The sequence below is a fragment of the Mastigoproctus giganteus genome, chromosome 10, assembly GCF_048544385.1.
Source record: "Mastigoproctus giganteus isolate SK-2022 chromosome 10, ASM4854438v1, whole genome shotgun sequence".
In the NCBI taxonomy this organism is placed as follows: Eukaryota; Metazoa; Arthropoda; class Arachnida; order Uropygi; family Thelyphonidae; genus Mastigoproctus; species Mastigoproctus giganteus.
Window position 1 is genome coordinate 186,457,111 of NC_143584.1, and position 18,299 is coordinate 186,475,409.

General features: G+C 34.7%; 1 protein-coding gene across 5 annotated transcripts in view; it reads right to left on the bottom strand.

Moving 5' to 3' along the window:
- Positions 1 to 4,249: 4,249 nt before the first annotated feature.
- Positions 4,250 to 18,299, bottom strand: part of LOC150079642 (uncharacterized) — a 167,910-nt gene continuing 153,860 nt past the window's right edge. For 4 of the 5 annotated variants that reach the window (XM_090382201.1, XM_090382200.1, XM_090382197.1 and 1 more), the window contains 3 exons: positions 12,521 to 12,935; positions 9,696 to 9,866; positions 4,250 to 4,483 (listed from right to left, as the gene is read on the bottom strand). In XM_090382201.1, coding sequence (XP_090238327.1) covers positions 9,700 to 9,866; positions 12,521 to 12,935 — 582 coding nt within the window. In that variant the 3' untranslated portion in view covers positions 4,250 to 4,483; positions 9,696 to 9,699. The remainder of the gene's footprint in view (positions 4,484 to 9,695; positions 9,867 to 12,520; positions 12,936 to 18,299) is intronic. The other variant, XM_090382199.1, reaches the window with a different exon arrangement.

Consider the following 18,299-nt stretch of genomic DNA (forward strand, 5'->3'; position numbering starts at 1 on the left):
TTATTTATACTCTGGCACATCTCACAGATCAGAAGGGTTTACAACTAATCATTTTAGAAGAATATTATGGTTAGCTGTATTTAGTGGTCACATGAGCTTGAACTACAGTCACCTCAAACACATGCACTACTGCATTGACCATTTGACTATGTCAAGGCTTCATGTAGCAATCATCCTCACCAAGTCTTGAAAGCTGGACAACTCGGGGTACAATTATATGCTATTACAACAATTCATATTACATCAAAAATCCAAATATAAAAAATTTAATAAAATTATAGTCAAAATTGGCAAATCATCCAAGTGTGACATTCAAGTGCCTCAAATAATATACATTGGTTGTGTTCTAACTCAGTTTAGCTTTTTTTTTTATCTGACACTATATATCATAAGTATCTATAAAAGCTGCTCAACACTGAAGACTTAATTTTAAATAAAAACTAGAAAAGCTAAGAATTAAATATAGACACAGACAAACAAAGACATACGTGTAATTCATGTACACACACTATGCTACCCTACCAGGTCAGGTCACCCTTGATTATATATTGGTGAAAAGGAATGCATCTTCTACCAATTTCCTGTATACAGCCTTGGAATTATCCTTTCAATCCTCAAGTAAAACATACAATGATTAATCACTGAACCATATCTCATTTGGTATGATTTGATACTCAATCTTGTCCCAACGGTGCCTGAGAGAGTTTGGGTTTGAACCTTGTAGCTGCCTAGCATGTTATGTTGCATATTGTTGTGGTAAAACAGAGGAACCTTGTACCTGCCTGCAATGTGAGATCTAGACATAAGCCACGGCTTAGGACTTCACTATTGGGGGAGAGAGGAAACTTTGCTGTTTCCTTTTATGAGGATAAAAAAAGCTACATTTACATTTTTTGCAGCCTCTTAAAATAAAGGAGGCAAATATAAAGTTCTTGGTATGTCAAGTTTTGCACATATGCCAAACATGACATATCAAGAAATTTTGTCAGTGTGTGAAGAAATATTAACAATGTAAAAAAAGGTTATGAATTTTTAACAATATATTTGTTTAAAATAAATAAAAACTATGCCTACTGGAACCACTGATTTTTACTTTCATTTATATTTCAATTTAATGGCATGTGAAATATCTATGCCTCAAATAGACTAAAAATACATTACTGACACGTCACACTGCTTTTTGTTAAATTCAATCACAAACATCAGTTAATCTAGACTGGGTCGTGGTGAGGCACTGGGACATTGCTTTATTTGAATCAGGTTTTTTTTTTAAAGTAACATCACAAATTTGTATGTCAAAAATGTGTACCTCAATTAATTGATTATATTCATTACATTAATTGAAATAACCTATACTCTTTTTTTCTTGTATCAAGGGATGGAAGCTAAAAAAAGTCAAAAAAAAATACAAAAAATAACGTCAGGAGTTTTCAATCAATGTGGAATCAAGTGGGGTTTTATAAAACAAAATAAAGCTCACTGTATTATAGTGCCACTTGCCATAGGAAATAAAAAAGAATTTTTTTTTTAAATTTATGTTATAATTTTAAATAATATATTTGAATTTTCCAATCATGAAAACAACCTTCAACTAGTGCATTTGCTCACATTATTTTCAAAAAAATTTTCCTGGGGAAGATTCCCCTTGTCAGAATGCCTAAACATATTTTATCCTTTTTTTTTTTTTTTTTTTAAATAGCAAGCTGGCTAAAACCTCTTTGCCATCCCCTCTGGCTTTAGAATCCTGTCTAAATCCAACTCCAGCTGCCTGCCACATTATGTTGCATACCGTAACAGAAAATAACCTATCTACAGAACACATATGGGAAAGAGAATTATCTAGAATGTTAAAGTAGTCATTAATTGTTATGTTGTGTGGCAAAACCAATAGTTCCAGTGATACAACAGAAATAAGGCCACATAACTCTACTCACTATAGAGATGATGCGCTTCCCTAGAAATTGTTATTCACGTATTCTGCAAATTCAAATTGCATAATCAGATTGAGAAAGTGGTGAAATATGAGTCATCAATCCACTGAACTGATTTTCATTTATCAGAATTGCACAAGTAGTCTTCACATCACTGCAAATGCTTCTAAGCATGAACAGTAGTACCACAGGCATCTGTACATAATGGCTCTATAGCATTCTGTGTTGCATATCTCTTTGTAAATGGTACTGGTACTTGTAATGGCTTCTTTCTTGTGAGGCTTTTCTCCTTTATATAAGTGTACTTTGCTTCAGGACATGGCTGCACATGAAATCCATCATTAAGTAGGGTGCCTGACTAACACTGGTAGAATAGAGTATATATATATTTCTTGTTGTGTTGCTTTGGTAATACACCAGAATATTTTGATCTATAATTAATATAGAGACAGTCATTAAAATACAGACACTGAATATTTTAGGAAAATGTATATTTAGTGAAGTGTGATAAAGCTTCGAATGAAGCAGCATCTCTATAGAGTTTTGCATAAGGAAACTGGATTTATAGAGAAATATTGATTTGTAGAATAAAATAAAATTTTAATTTCTTTTTAGTTTTTTAAATTTTATTCTAGAAATCAATATTATAACCGTGATCTAATAATAAATATTCTAAGTGGTAGTAGCAAAAAATCTGGTTCAAGTCAAAATGAAATGCCACAAATGAATTTAACAAATCGTAGGATGTACTACTTGACAGTGTAAACATTTACAAAATATTTCCAAAGCTAATATCATATCATTTGTTGTTGCAATATTAATTCTTGTAGTGGAGTGAAAACATAATCAAAACGTAGTTGGTGACATTTGAAGATACTGAAAATACAGAGAGATTAGTGGAATGAAACCGTAAGAAGAATGTTTCTATTATGTGAATACCCTGATATATAGAAAAAGAATGAAAATTATTCACAAATTAGTGAATGAAAATAAAAAATGGAATTTAATGAAAAAATGCAATTCACAAAAATAACTACATGATATTTGCATTTTGGAATGCTTTCTTAATTGCAATAAGGGAAATGATTCAAATCAAATCCTAGCAAGCAGAGATAAAAAAAGAGAACTAAAACTTTTTATGCCTGCAGTTTTAATACTTACGACACACACTGTATGGCAACAAACAGAACACATTCTGTTTACAAATTTATGAGATATTCAGAAAATCAAAGCTGTTCTGGTAAGCATTAACCAGTATACAGGAAAATCTTACATAAAAATTGTGCAAAAAAATTAGAGTAATGTTACACAAAAGTGAATGTGATGATGGGCTCAACATCACTACTAGAAAAAATATTAGCTTGAAGAACAGAGATTGGACTTCTTATGGTTATTATAAATAACCAGCATAAGTTCAAATTATATACATAAATTCTATACACTAGTAAAGAAGTTAAAAAAGTAGTAACATATTGTTGAGGTATTTATTGTTTTTTTTTTCAAGGAAAGGCATTTTTCAAATATGATAAATTGTTACAGATATTTAAAAGTCATTCAAAATGTTCACTTATACAATAAATTCTTTATTTCTACAATTTAGATATGTTCTTTAAAAAGCCTATTAAGTTTAGTTCTAATTACTAATTTCTCCTTAAGTTTGAAAACTTACTTCTTAAATTTTTATAAATTCCTAAGGCAACAACTTTGGAAGATATTTATTATTATAAAAAATGAAGGGGCCAAATACTGGCAATTGTTTCTTTGAGGTTCAGATGTTACAAAAGGTAATTAATTTAATGAAATAAATGCCCCCCATCCCATATGAGGTGCCAAAATTGCATAATAGTGCAATGTTTTGAACATAAATTTCTTATATTTTATAAAGAAAAAAATTAAATATATATTTATATGAAAAAAACTGTGATTTAAAAAAAAATAAAAACAACTTTAATCTACTCCACTGAAAGCTGCATTTTTAAATATCAGAAATCGAAAAGGAGTCCCGAAGATTACAACTCCGTTTCCATTTCTTTTACAGTGATACTATGGTCATGCAGCTACTATTCAGCTATACAAATAAGCCCTACCATGGGCAATCTTATGGAACAACGCTATAATATGCCAGATAATCTTCACCACTTCTGATGAAGTATCGTGGAGCAAACGTAATTAGCAATCACGACATAACTCCTATAGAATTTCTTACAAAAAAGAAAAGCTATAGACAATTTCACATGAATAAGTATAATGAGAACTAAATACATGAAATGAGAAACATCTAAGATTTGAAACAAAAACTAACAGGAAGAATTAGTGATGAACCTGGACATTTTCTTGTGGCATCACTGCTTGCATTATTAACAGATCTTGGCAGTGGATGAAAGGCACAAGTTTGAGTCTAAATACAACTGAGTTTTCTTTTATGTACTTTATTTACTTGCTACCTTAGTAAAAATGTTGCCACTGGTGGTATCAGCCACTTCCATCCATTATGAGGTACTAATAATATCCGTTCCTACTTTTCACTTTATACACAACCAGGTACACTCAATCTAAAAATAAAGAAAATAAATTTTTTAAAAACAAAAATTGCTTTAGATATTTACCAGTTTTTGATCAAAACATATTTTAACAATGTAAGTGCTACATGGCAAAAAAACTTAATCCAAAACATCTGAATATTTCTTATTAACTCATCAGCAGGTTCACAGGATTCCACAGTCAGCCCCAGTGCTATAAAAATCCACCCCTCCCAGAAATGACTATCTGATCTACTGTAACCTTGAGTGATTTCAGGATAATGCAGTGAGTAGGATTATGAGGAATTATTTCAAAATATAACTTGGAGCAGTGATATAATTTGTTTTGCTGGCAGTACACTGACACTTCCATTCTTTTTCAGAAGTAAAGTGTGAATGTTGACTCTCTCTCAATAATCACATGTGGATACCACTGCTTAATTAAAGATTTCACAGAGCTAAATCAGTAGTCTCTGAGTGATACAAGTGCGTAGTCATTCTGGTAAGAATTTTTAGCAATTTTTCTCATAAAAAAGTTTTGATTAAATTATATTTATTTAACAATTCTTATGTGGATAATTAAGAAGTTTTGCAGAATTATTATCTTAAATTTAAGAATAACTTATTGAAATCTTGTACCAATTTAATATTCTAGCATTAGTTACTAAACAGAAAACTTTTAAATTTCTAAAAACTTTTACTTTTTGTTCATAGACTTGATAATGAGTTTCAAAATGTTGTCTAAAGATGAACTGACTGTTGAGTTATTTGGATATTATCATTACCTTTTACCAATAAACTTGCATTTACACCCAAATAATAATGTGGAGCGAAGTGTTTAAGTTCTAGTTTTCCAAAAGCCAGTTCCTCCATGCATAGCACCATTGTCCATTAATGCACACTAAATTTTGTAATAAAAGGTTTATGTGTAGCATCTTGTCCACAGAATCCCTATTGAAGAAATGTACTACTTATGATAAGTGCGGTGACAATTGCACCTATAACTTCTTTTATTTGCTCCTATACATTTGCAGACATCTTCAGCAATTCTTTATCAACTTCTGGCGTGGTTTTTCTGAAAGAACTCATCAGTGATCAATTATAAAAATATGTGGTTTCCCTGAGGAATATGTAACTATAAGCCTTCTACCTGCATAGGTTGTTCCAGACAGATAAAACATACCACAAGGGCAGAAAACGGTCTTCAAAATGTTAATAAGCTCCAAATTCCATCATGCAAAAGTCTGATCAAAATAGTTCTAAGTCTTTATTTATTAAAAAAGAAACAGTGGAGATAGAGGTCAAGTTGATGATTTAAGTGCAGGGAAGGAGTCACCACCCACTTCCTACTACTACACTTGCTTCCTGCTCTACCAAACCAACAGTGAGCAGCCTGTATTAAGTTTGGACATATGTTAGGCTTCTGTCATAATTGTAATTTCAACTTGATGTGCATGCACATTCTGCATGTACTTCATGTTTTGTATGAAAAACAGTAAAAATGGAGCAGATGTCCTCCAAATACTAAGAACTGCCTTGATGCTTGTTTTAAATAAGACTGTCACCAATGGATGAAACAGTTCCAAAACAGCTGATAATCTGTCAAAGATGACAAATGTTCATATTGGCCACTAGAACTTCAAGTAGTGGTGAAATGGTTGCTAAGTGCATGAAAAAAAATTCATTCTATCAATGCTTAACTACTCAAGAAATTGTTGATGAACTGGGAATCTCCCAGTTTGTCAACAATTTCTTGGGTAGCTCTCTGAATCATGAAGGTAATTTTGGCATGCTTTGAGTGTCAGCAAAATTTGTTATAAGACTGTTGAATGATGACCAAGACATTCAATGCCAAGAACTGTGCAAAAATCTGAAATAAGGGATGAATATGGGCCAAAATTTCATCAAGTACATTGTTACTAGCAATGAAACATACAAAATTCCAGTTATTCCAGTGGAAGTCACCAAATTTATCCCATCCAAAAAAGCATGACAATTTTGGTCAGATGTGAAAATGCCATTTTGTATTTGTATCTTTTTTGTATTTTTTTTTGATATTCAGAGTATTGTTCATTATGAAGTCACAGAGAATGGTCATATGATAAGGTTTAAGCCTTATTATAAAGAAGTTCTGATTCATCTGAGGGGGAAACTTAGAAGCAAATGGCACCAGATGTTTGTAAATGGTGAATGGTTTCTCAACCATGACAATGTTCCTGCACACATGGCACAAAAATTCAAGTTTTTTGTCTAATAACACATACCAGGCATTAGAATATACCTTGTCCTACATGATTTTTTTCTCTTCTTCAAACTCAAAATGAAGCTCACAGATGAAGCTTTGATGACATTCCAGCAATCCAAGAGAATGCAACAGCAAAACTCAACTGGCTCACAGTTGAAGCCTTTCAGTGATGCTTTTAGAAATAACAGGACTATTGCATGCATTTCTAAGCACACAGGACAATGATGAAACATGTCACGGAAAATGACCTGTGTAATTGTTTCCCTCTACAAGGTCACTGGCATATATCATAATTCATTAAATATAATCATATTAGAGCTGTTGTGTTGGTCAAGATCTTGTGTTAAGTGATGAAACAAAAAAGCAAACATTAAATTTTGTTTTAAGTTGGGATTTATTTATTTATTTTTTTTATTTTTTTGGTGCATCAACAACATAGGATTACAGGCTTAATAATGTGCCAACAACAGTAAATCAATAAAAACAGTTATAAAGGTAATAAAAGATAAAAAAGCGATAAAAGGTGACAGTGACCAATGAAAACTGATCAAAAACATATGTCAAAAACAAGCTAAATAAGAGAAAATTCGCAAAACAAAAAGGTATGAATGACATAAAAATCAATATTAAAATTATATGTAATAAAAGATTATATTTCAGATAGAACTAAACAAATTAATTTGTTTTAAACAGTTAAAAATAGCCAACATGTGGTCTTTGTCAGAGGGTATCTGCTGAGTGTATAGGACTCAGTCAGATGGCTAAAATTGGTAAAAGATATTAATCGTTCATGTCTAAAACATGGAAATTTGGTTAAAATATATTTAATGGATAAAATGGTGTTGCAGTCCTCACACATAGGACAGTCATCCACCCTTAGCAGAAAAGAATGTGTAAGGCACTATGTCCTTTGTGGAGGTGAGCAAGAACAACTTCCTCTCTACTGTTCCTGTGCAGACTAGATTGCCATATCTGGATTACACACTTAATTGATATAACTTGTTTGTGGCCTGTTGCCACGTTTGTTGCCATTGGGAGTGTAATATATTTCTTATCACTTGCTTGTAGTCTGTATAGGGGACTGGCTGGCTATTGTTGATTGCTTTGAGATTAAGCTAATCTGGCTGCAGCATCTGCCAGATCATTACCCCTCATCCCAGTATGTCTTGGGATCCAGCAGAAGTGGATGTCAAATGTATATTCATAAAGAAAATATAACTTCTGCTGAACTCTGGACAGGATGGGATAAAGATTATAGCTAATCACTGATAGATATAATCAGTCATAATGCACTTAAAGAATCTGTGTATACCATACACCTTTGATAATTATTAGTTTTAATGTGGTACAAGGCTAACTCTATAACATACAACTCTGCGGTGTATATGCTGCACTCCTAGGGAATCTTCTCAGATACTGTTCTATCTGGAAAGACTGCAGCTGATTCCTCAGAAGACTATGCTTTTGAACCATCAGTGAATACAGGCAGGAAATCATAAATAGATCGATGGAGAGTTGTAGGTAGACAGATGGTGAAGTGCTGGCCTTGATATCATGGTAGATATCAAGCTCTTTGAGCAACTCTTGGACACGAATACCAAAGGGACGGTTGGCAGTCTGACAGGTGTTAGAGATTTTCCCATCATGGCTCAAAAATGGATGTCCACATATAGGGTTCTCTGGCAGAGATTTCAGTTTAAAAGTATATTGTAGTGACAATGCTTTTGTCAGAGTGACAGAGATGATTCATTTGCTTTGATGTATAAACTCTGGACAGAGGATGTTTGAAATGCTCCAGTAGCAACATGGATGGCTTAAGGGTGAACTAGGTCTAGCCATCAAAGTATGCTGGTTCTAGCAAATGCATACACTTGGGACCCATAATCTAATTTAGATCTTTAGATTGGACTTTTTTTTTCTTTTTTTTTTAAGTTGGAAAAAAGTGCAACTGAAATCTAAAAATTGATGAAACAAATGTACTGTAACAATGCTCCACCTCACTCACATATTTTTCACTGGTCTTCAAGGTTCTGGGAAGACAACGAGCACATCCAACTCAACCCCAGAAATAGTCAAAAATGTTTGCACAGTGATTACATCTGATCGTCAAATGACTCTTTGAATTACAGAAGAGCACCTTCTCATTTAACAGAAAAATAATTTAAGCAATTTGCTCTAAGTCCATTCTGCACTGATGAACAAAAGCTGCACATTCTCAAGTATATGAAATCTCATTCCAGCTATTGATGATGATCCCTCCTTGCTTGATTCAATCATAACAAGTGACAAGTAATGGTGTTTCATTTAAGATTTGCAAACAAGGAGGCAAAGTATGGAATGGCAATAAACATGCTCTCCAAGTCACAAAATATTTAATTTTCAAAAATCAAAAACAAAATGGATGTGATCACTTTTTTTGATAGCAAGAGAATCATTCACAAGGAATTTGTTCCACTAGGTAAGACAGTAAATAAAGAGTACTATGCACAAGTTTTGGTTCATTCAGTTGAAAGAATTCACTAGGTAAGGTCTCAGTTTGAGAAAAAAGGGAGATAATTTCTGTTTCGTGACAGTGCTAGACCACATTCTACACTGATTATCAAAGAATTTTTGGCAACGTATGGAACAGTGGAGATAAACTTCCCCTTAATTCATAATTTATCTCCCTCCATACTACCTCTTGTTCTCTATAATCAAATCCACACAGAAAGAGTGACAATTTCATGATATAGAGGACATTAAAAGAAATGTAACAAAGGAAATGATGGTAGTCAGTTCAAAAGGCATTTAAAAAATGTTTCCAACAGCTCTATAAGCAATCTCATAAGGGTGTAATTGCTGAAGGCAATTTGAAAAATATTAAAAGCTTTTTCATTATTCTAATAGTAGGTTTTCTTTAAATTGACACAATCCTGGAACTTAATGGCCAAACCTTGTAATTAAAAAGTTAAGCAAATTATAAACTATTATTATTAGGTAAGTCCATTTGCAGTGTTTTACCTTATCAGATGTCTTTGAAACAATTTTGGCAATAAAGTCTGTTGTTTCGTACTTCAACATCTGTTCCTGAGGTTCCATTTCCAAGTTCAGCCTTGCAAATACAGCAGTTGAAGCAATGGATGTGATAGTAGAGCTGAAGTTCTTCAATTCCCATTGCTGTTCCTTGTGCTACTTAAAAATGTAACTTTCATAAATATAACATTGAATGAAGTATATTTATTTAGTTATTTATTTTATTTGTTATCTGTTACACTTAAAGGGGTTATCAGATCAAATTTTGTATGTGGAAATTAACATTATAGGAATTATCAACATATGATCAGATTACAATTTACACTGTAAGATAATTTTTATAGTAGTTGCTTTTAGTTCCAATGAAGTTAAAATCAATATAATAATGGATTTAGCAAATGTTTATGCATTTACAGAGCTTACCTCCAAAACTTAATTGATAAAAGTTCAACGACCATGAAGAGAATGTAAACTACAATTAAGAGCTAAAAACTAAAAGATATCTAATGTGAGAAGAGGAAAATGTTTTTTTCTAGTTTGCCAAATTTGAAAACATTGGAGCTAATAAAATTAAAACTGGATTTTAAAAACAAATAAGCAGAAGAATATAAAAGAGAAAAGTAAGAAGACTACAAGGAACATGTAATTAAAAACTAATTATCAACAGCTATGCATATATACATACAATAAATTTTACCCAGTAATCATAATAAACCCAGTCATAATATCAACCATTAGGGCAGTAATAACTTAAAATCTCCAAAAACAACAAGGAAAGGAATCATACCAATAAGCAATCGAAAGACTGCAAATCAATAATATAACAAAACCTTGAAAAACTTAAAACTAAAACAGCCAATCAATCAGCAAAATCCACAACAACACAATTAATGCAAGATAACAACACATAACAAGGTAATTAATCTAATACCACTTCCAAAATCCAAGACACAATCAGAGAGCAAGTCCAAATAGACAACTTAAAATTTAACTTAACAATAATCAAGCAATATTTTACATTTTAACAAGTGATAGTCTGAACCCAACCCTGACACCAGAAAATTGGGATCAGGGTCAAGCCATCAAACAGAAATACAGGCTGTCACGACAGAGACATCCAAACAAAACAAGAAGAAAACACTAATGTTGAGAATCCTCAACCAGTACTGATAGCAATTTACTAAATAGCCACAACAACTTCTAGAATATACAAGTTCAGCTGAAACTATCAGCACGAACAAACAAATAGAAGTTAAAATGATAAAACAGGTTATAAAATCTAAAACACTTTATGCAGGGGGGAGAAAGGACAGTATGCAGTCAGCACCACCATCCAGTTATTTTATTATTTTATTTATTTTTTTTTTTTGATTCATGAGCAGGCATGCCTTTTGCCGTAACATGGTGCCAATATGCAATATCATTATTTAGTTCTGCAGGGGGGAAAAAAATTAGATTTCAGCTTGATCATTCAGGAAGGTGGATAATGAAGAGAGTGGGACAATGAGTTCTTTAGTCATGCATTTGCCGAATTCTTTAGCCACACACATTTCAAAATTCCAATTTTTTTCTTAGTAAACACTCTGCATTTCTTTATTCCCTCCTTAACTACATTTATAACATGGGACATACACGCAACACAGCAATCTAGGTCATGAATTTTGGACACAACTGATGAAATCACACAAATGTTTATTTTTTTCACTAACTACTGATGACCTTGACAGTTTTCTTTCTTTGCAAACCAATACATTTTATGAATCTTTCAAAACAATTCACTATGCTGAATTTTTTGTCTGCAAGTTCGGAAATACAGTAATATAAAAGTAGTTCTGATGAAATTGGATGACACTCTTATAAAGCACTAATAATCATCTCGGCCCCAGAAATAGTTTTGTTATTGTCAAATAAGTAAATAAATTTTTGCTGCAACAGTATTCATGTAATGGGATTTTAGTGTTAGTAGACATATGATGCAAGAAAGCAAGCTTATAAAGTATCAGCCAAAAAAAAAGATTTGTCTAGTTCTTCCTTGAATTTATTCAAACTACCCACTTCCACAAAAACAGATGGAAGTTTGTTCCAACAATCAATCATCTGCCAGCTGAAGACAAACTTCTGTACATCTATCCTGCAACCTTCCTCAACCCATCCTTCCTCAGTTTGAATTTATGTCCCCTCAGTGTGTGAAGTCTGAGCAAGAGAAAGAATTCCATCAGCATTGAGCTTGCTTGATCCATTCAAAGCCTTAAAACACCGCAATAAGATCACTTCACAGGTGCCTAGTCTCCAGACACTGCAGTTTTAGTGTAGTCCTAAGTCAGTTACACAGATACCACACTATTTTCTTTACTACCCAAGTATTACAAAATCTAAAGCTAATATTATAATTTGCACATAGAATTTTTTTCACTGGACAGATTCCAATATTTTCTCAGTAAAGAAAGCATATGTTAAGAATTTAAAATACATACCTATAAAATAATACAGCCAAAGGTCGACACGAAACACTATGTGGTATGAAACATGAGATTGTAATCAGCGTCAGCACTCAGGAGACATAATACATTTTTGAAACAATACTTACAAGAAATGCCAAATGCCAACAAATGGTAGTGAATGATGTAAGCTGTTGGGGTGGGGGAAAACAACTGTAATACAAGAAGAAAATAGAAAACCAGAAGGGGCATTTCCAAAGATCTTTCTTCATCACTGGTAAGTTACAACTACTTCATTTTTTCACACTACTTTTACATCGACTTTTATTATAGATTTAGCCTATGTTATGAAATTTATATGAATTTTTTACTTACCTAGTTCCAGTCCACAGTGAGCACATTTGTTTCTATGACTAATGGGTTTCTGAAGAGAACCATCTACAGAGTTCAGATGTATTCCATTATCCCTGAACAATAGAGTGTTTTCAGATTCTTGATATAACTCATTATCAGGTGAAGATTGCCCAGGCTCTTTATGGCTGTATTCTAAAACTGAATCAGAGAAGGATTCCTTGTTTTGTGGCGATAAGCATATATTTTTTCTGTCTCCCCATGTCCTTACTGTGACATCTGGTTGCTTATTATAGTGAGGCAAAGAGTATCTGCTTGAAATCTGCTGGAGAGATCTACTCTCAGTTTCTGATAGCCTAGACTTTGGTGATGATTCTCTGAATTGCCAACCATTATAGCTACTCTGGTAGGGTGGACTAGATGTCTTCACCACAGGGGCCTAAAGAAAATGTTTAATTAAAAATCATTTGTTGCTCAATAATATAATCAATCATCTTAATTGATTTTCTATACTAACCAAACATAATTCAAAGTTCAGATTATGCCTTGTCCCACTAGAAATTAAATAGGTTTGCTAATACATTTGAACCTTGGTTTTCATGCCTTTATCATTCATGAAAAAAATTCCGAGGTAAAAACTTACCCATAATAGGCTATGTTTTCAATCATTAATGGAAGCTGACTGTTCTTTTTCAACAGCAGCTCCTTAAAACCCTGTGATCTGTAGATATGCCATTCAAGAATATTCTGATCACATAAATGCTGATGAAGCAGACCAGAATATGCATAAAAATACACACACCATTTATTGTGAATAATCACTTTTCTATATATTGTAAATTACATTTTATTTTATATTATAATACAGAATGTTTTCATGTATGAAGTATTGGATGTCCTCACCATGTGAAATTGAAACAAACGTTTAATAATACATACATGTCACCTCACAGATAAAAATCAAAGTTTAATTCAAACTGATTTAAGAAATGTGTTAAAAAGATGGAAAATCTTAAAAACTGATTAATTAAAAATATTCCTAAGGCTATTAATGGCCCATTAATTTATATAAAATATATGTTTATATTTGTACAGATCTTAAAAATGGAATCAATGTTTAACAACGAAATGAGAAGTACATTAACATGTATGCAACGATTTAATATACCAATAAAAGTTTTATGTTTGGAATCATATAATTTGAAATCATTAATAAGAAATAGAGAATCCTAACTAATGCAAAAGATTCACTGATGATATCATTATCATTGGCAAATATCCACACTTCTGATGCACTTCTGCAAAACTTGATTTACTATCAAATGGATTACAATAATGTCTATAATGTTAAGTTCCAGCCCCACTTTTTTTTTGTGTAATCATATAAATTTTTACATAAAAATTTACAGCAAATCAGGTGTGCCATAAAAGTGTGAACAACAAAAGCACTATTTATTTCTGTTGTAACATGGTGCAGAACACATCAGACTAGTGTGGGTTTTAAGAAAAATATATACATACAATGATAACCCAGTTTAATATAATATAATAAAATATATAATAATAAGTAGCAGTAGCTTTCAAGACTAACGAGTCTCTTTTTCAACTGATTTAAATACAACGGATAAGTGCAATGAGCTGAGAATGAGGTACGTTATTCATATTCTATTGTTGTTGCACGGACGTGCGCTGTTTTACTCCAGTGTTTATCCAGCATTAAAATGGTTGTCTCTAGGATGGGGTGTAGACATATGCCTTTGTGGCGATTTATCGCCTTTGGGTTGTTTAATATGTTAAGTGACTCTAGCCATAGGCAGTGGCGAAAGTGTCGTGAGTGGTCTACTATTTTAAAGTCACGTTTGGGATCGAGATCGTGGTTGGTGGCCCAAAAATGTTCCGCGACTGCAGACTGGTCGGTTTCGGCAAGCCGGACTGCTCTGTCATGTTCCATAAGGCGATCTTGGAGATGTCTTGATGTTTCTCCTATGTAGCAGCTGCCAGAGTCTCTACAGGTGATGCGATATACTACATTGCTGTGTAAGAGAGGTGTGACAGGGGTCTTCACACTGGAGACAAGTGAACGTAGGTTTCTGCAGGGTAACTGCACACATTTGATGTTCTAATTTCTGAGGATTTTTGAGATCCATCCTGACATGCCTGGATAATAGGGAATGTAGGCAGACGGTATACCGTCTTGGTTCAGTGGTCTTGGGTGGGATGTGAGTTCTTGTGCCTGTAATAGGCACCTGTTTAGCACATGGGATGGATAACCACATTTGGTTAGGTCCGTCTTCACACGGGAAATCTCGTTACACCTAATTGCATCAGTGCTGGAATGGCTCCAAGCCCTGGAGAATAGGGTGCGGGCAGTGCTGCTGAGATGACTGAGTGCATGGCCGGATTTGTAGTTAGTAAATTGTCCACACCACACAGGTTTGCGGTATACTGAAGTCTCTAGACGTTGGCCTACGCGATACACTAAGACATCCAGGAATGGGAGCGCGTCATTGACCTCTAACGCTATAGTAAACTGGATGAAATTAGACAGGGAGTTGAGGTATTCCAGTAGTGCTGTTTCAGAGCCACGTGGTATTACAGTAAAAATATCGTCAACGTATCTGCACCATGTTGTAATAGGTACAGGTGGGTTCAGGTGTATCTGCTCCTCCAGATCTTCCATGGCGATGTTGGCTACTATGGAACTAACAGGGGCACCCTTAGCAGTGCCATGTACCTGCTGGTAGACTGAATCCTCAAAGGTGAAGATGCTGCTTGATAAGCATAGGTTGAGGGCGGTGCAGATGTCATCGGTGGATAGTGATGTTCTGGATTGGAGGCATAAGTCGTTCTCGAGGAGCCTTCTGGCGCAGTGCACGGCCTGTTGGATGGGAATTGAAGTGAATAAAGAAACCACATCAAATGATGCCATGACGGTGCTGTCAGGGATTGAAAGGTCCTTAATGAGGTGGATGAATTCGCTGCTGTTTTTGACGGTGTGTGTGGTATTTCCTACAAGAGGTGAGAGGAGGTGCGCGATATGCTTGGATAGTTCATACGTTGGGGCACTGCAGCACGACACTATTGGTCTGAGGGGAATACCCGGTTTGTGGATCTTTGGCAATCCATAGAATTGCAGTAGTTGGTATAGCCAGTAGCATGTAGAAGACGCTGAGTTGTAGTCGAGATTTTCTTATCTTTAAACTATGTGTGGACGAGTTTATTGACATGTGTCTCTAGACGTTTCAAGACCTTAATGGGTGGATCAGACAGAGGTTCATATACGTTTGGGTCTAGTAGTAGGGCCAGGGCTCTCTCTCGGTAGGCTGATTGGTCTAATACAACGGTCCGGCGCCCTTTATCAGCAGGAAGTACGACAATGGAGTTGTCTTTTCTTATAGATGATAGGGCGGCATGTTGACACTGGTTAAGGTTTGAGTAAGTTTGCCGAGTGCTGTGGAGGATTGCGGCAGTCCTGAAACGGATCTCGTTGGCAGTTTCTTCGGGAAGGTTGGTAATACTGGCTTCTATACCCATAGTGAGCTGTGTGACTGGAGGTTTAGATGGTATGACGGCGAACTTCATGCCGCTGGATAAGACATTGAGCTGTTCAGTGGATAGTTGTTTGCTGCTTAGGTTCAAGATGAAAGAAGTTGCATCGTTTGAACGTGTGCTCGCCTTTAAGGAGTTAGTTTCTATGCTTAAGTTTATGAATTTGAGGCGTTGGCGTAAACAGTAGGTATCAGAGTTCTGATTAGCCCGATGACAGATGGTATGTATAAGGTTCGTAAATATGATAGGTGAGACCTTACCTTGCAGGTGTTGTAACAGTCTGGACTTGTTGTAGTCAGCACTCTTGATTTCACGGTGGAGATGGGTTATCCACAATTTTAATGTGCGTAGACTGAAGTTAAAACAGGCATGATCCATGCGAGAGTTGTGGAACGGGACTTTGTAGCAGAACCCTTTAAGTATGATTCGATTGCTTTTGCATCTATGTGCAAAGCGTAGATGTTGTCTGTTGGGGGCTATTGAAAAGAAGGACTTTTTGTAACTGCACACAATCATTGTAAACATTATGGCCGTAAAGGGAACGAATTGTAACGAATGGGCCTGGTGTACTGGGGTCCATGGTTAAGAAAAATATATACATACAACAATAACCCAGTTTAATATAATATAATAAAATATATAATAATAAATAGCAGTAGCTTTCAAGACTAACGAGTCTCTTTTTCAACTGATTTAAATACAACGGATAAGTGCAATGAGCTGAGAGTGAGACACGTTATTCATTTTCTATTGTTGTTGCACGGACGTGCGCTGTTTTACTCCAGTGTTTATCCAGCATTAAAATGGTTGTCTCTAGGATGGGGTGTAGATGTATGCCTTTGTGGTGGTTTATCGCCTTTGGATTGTTTAATATGTTAAGTGACTCTAGCCATAGGCGGTGGCAAAAGTGTTGTGAGTGGTCTACTATTTCAAAGTCACGTTTGGGATCGAGATCGTGGTCAGTGGCCCAAAAACATATTAAACAATCCAAAGGTGATAAACCGCTACAAAGGCATACGTCTACACCCCATCCTAGAGACAACCATTTTAATGCTGGATAAACACTGGAGTAAAACAGCGCACGTCCGTGCAACAACAATAGAATATGAATAACGTGCCTCACTCTCAGCTCATTGCACTTATCCGTTGTATTTAAATCAGTTGAAAAAGAGACTCGTTAGTCTTGAAAGCCACTGCTACTTATTATTATATATTTTATTATATTATATTAAACTGGGTTATCATTGTATGTATATATTTTTCTTAACCATGGACCCCAGTACACCAGGCCCATTCATTACAATTAGTGTGGGTTTTTTTTTATGTAGAATGCAACACAAACATCTCAAATATTCTAAATAAGCAGGTGGCTATTGGCAGGATGATGGCAAGACAATTACAAGTTATGGCTACTAGACCCTTCAATGTGTAGACAATGGTAATTTCAAGGTTATGACAATATCAGGAGAGGTGTGTCAAAGGAAAATTGGAGTTTAGCCAAGTGATATATCTTAGATAACCACTAACTGACACCACGGGAAAATGATGGCCTGGCAGCTCTTTTTACTTGAGTTTTTAGTGGCCTCAAGATGAACATTTCAAGGAAAACTATATACACAAGGGATTCAGGAAAGTAGAAGAAGACTCTGTGTGAAACTGTCCACTACTTGTCTTCCTCTTTAAACCCTCCCACAGGAGAGCCTATTTGCTCAGACAGCACCAACTCCAAAAAGGCCACTGTTCTCTTTAGAGATGAGTTGTAATTCAGTCTTCAAACTGATTTGTGGCATATTCTTATCTAGAGAACATGGAACATGTTCCCATTCCTCTAACATCAGAAAAAGAATGTGTTCCCATTCCTCTGATATCTGGGAAAGGCATCATGATGAAAGGTTACACTGATATATATGCATACATACATACTTCTCAGAACCCAAATGATATTAATGATAGTATATCAGGCTTAATGTCCAAGTTTGCACACGATACGAAGGTCGGCAGGGTTATAAATGACACTAATGACAGTACACTGCTGCAACAGGATCTAGAAAAGTTGAGCAGCTGGGCTGAGAGGTGGCAACTGAAATTTAACATTGACAAATGTAAAGTACTGCATATGGGAAGCAGTAACCCCAGAGTAATATATCAACTGTGTGGGACTGCACTGACAGTGGTAGAGAATGAAAATAACCTGGGGGTAATTGTGCAGGCAGATATGAAGTTTTCTGAGCAGTGCAGATGGTCCACAAGAGTA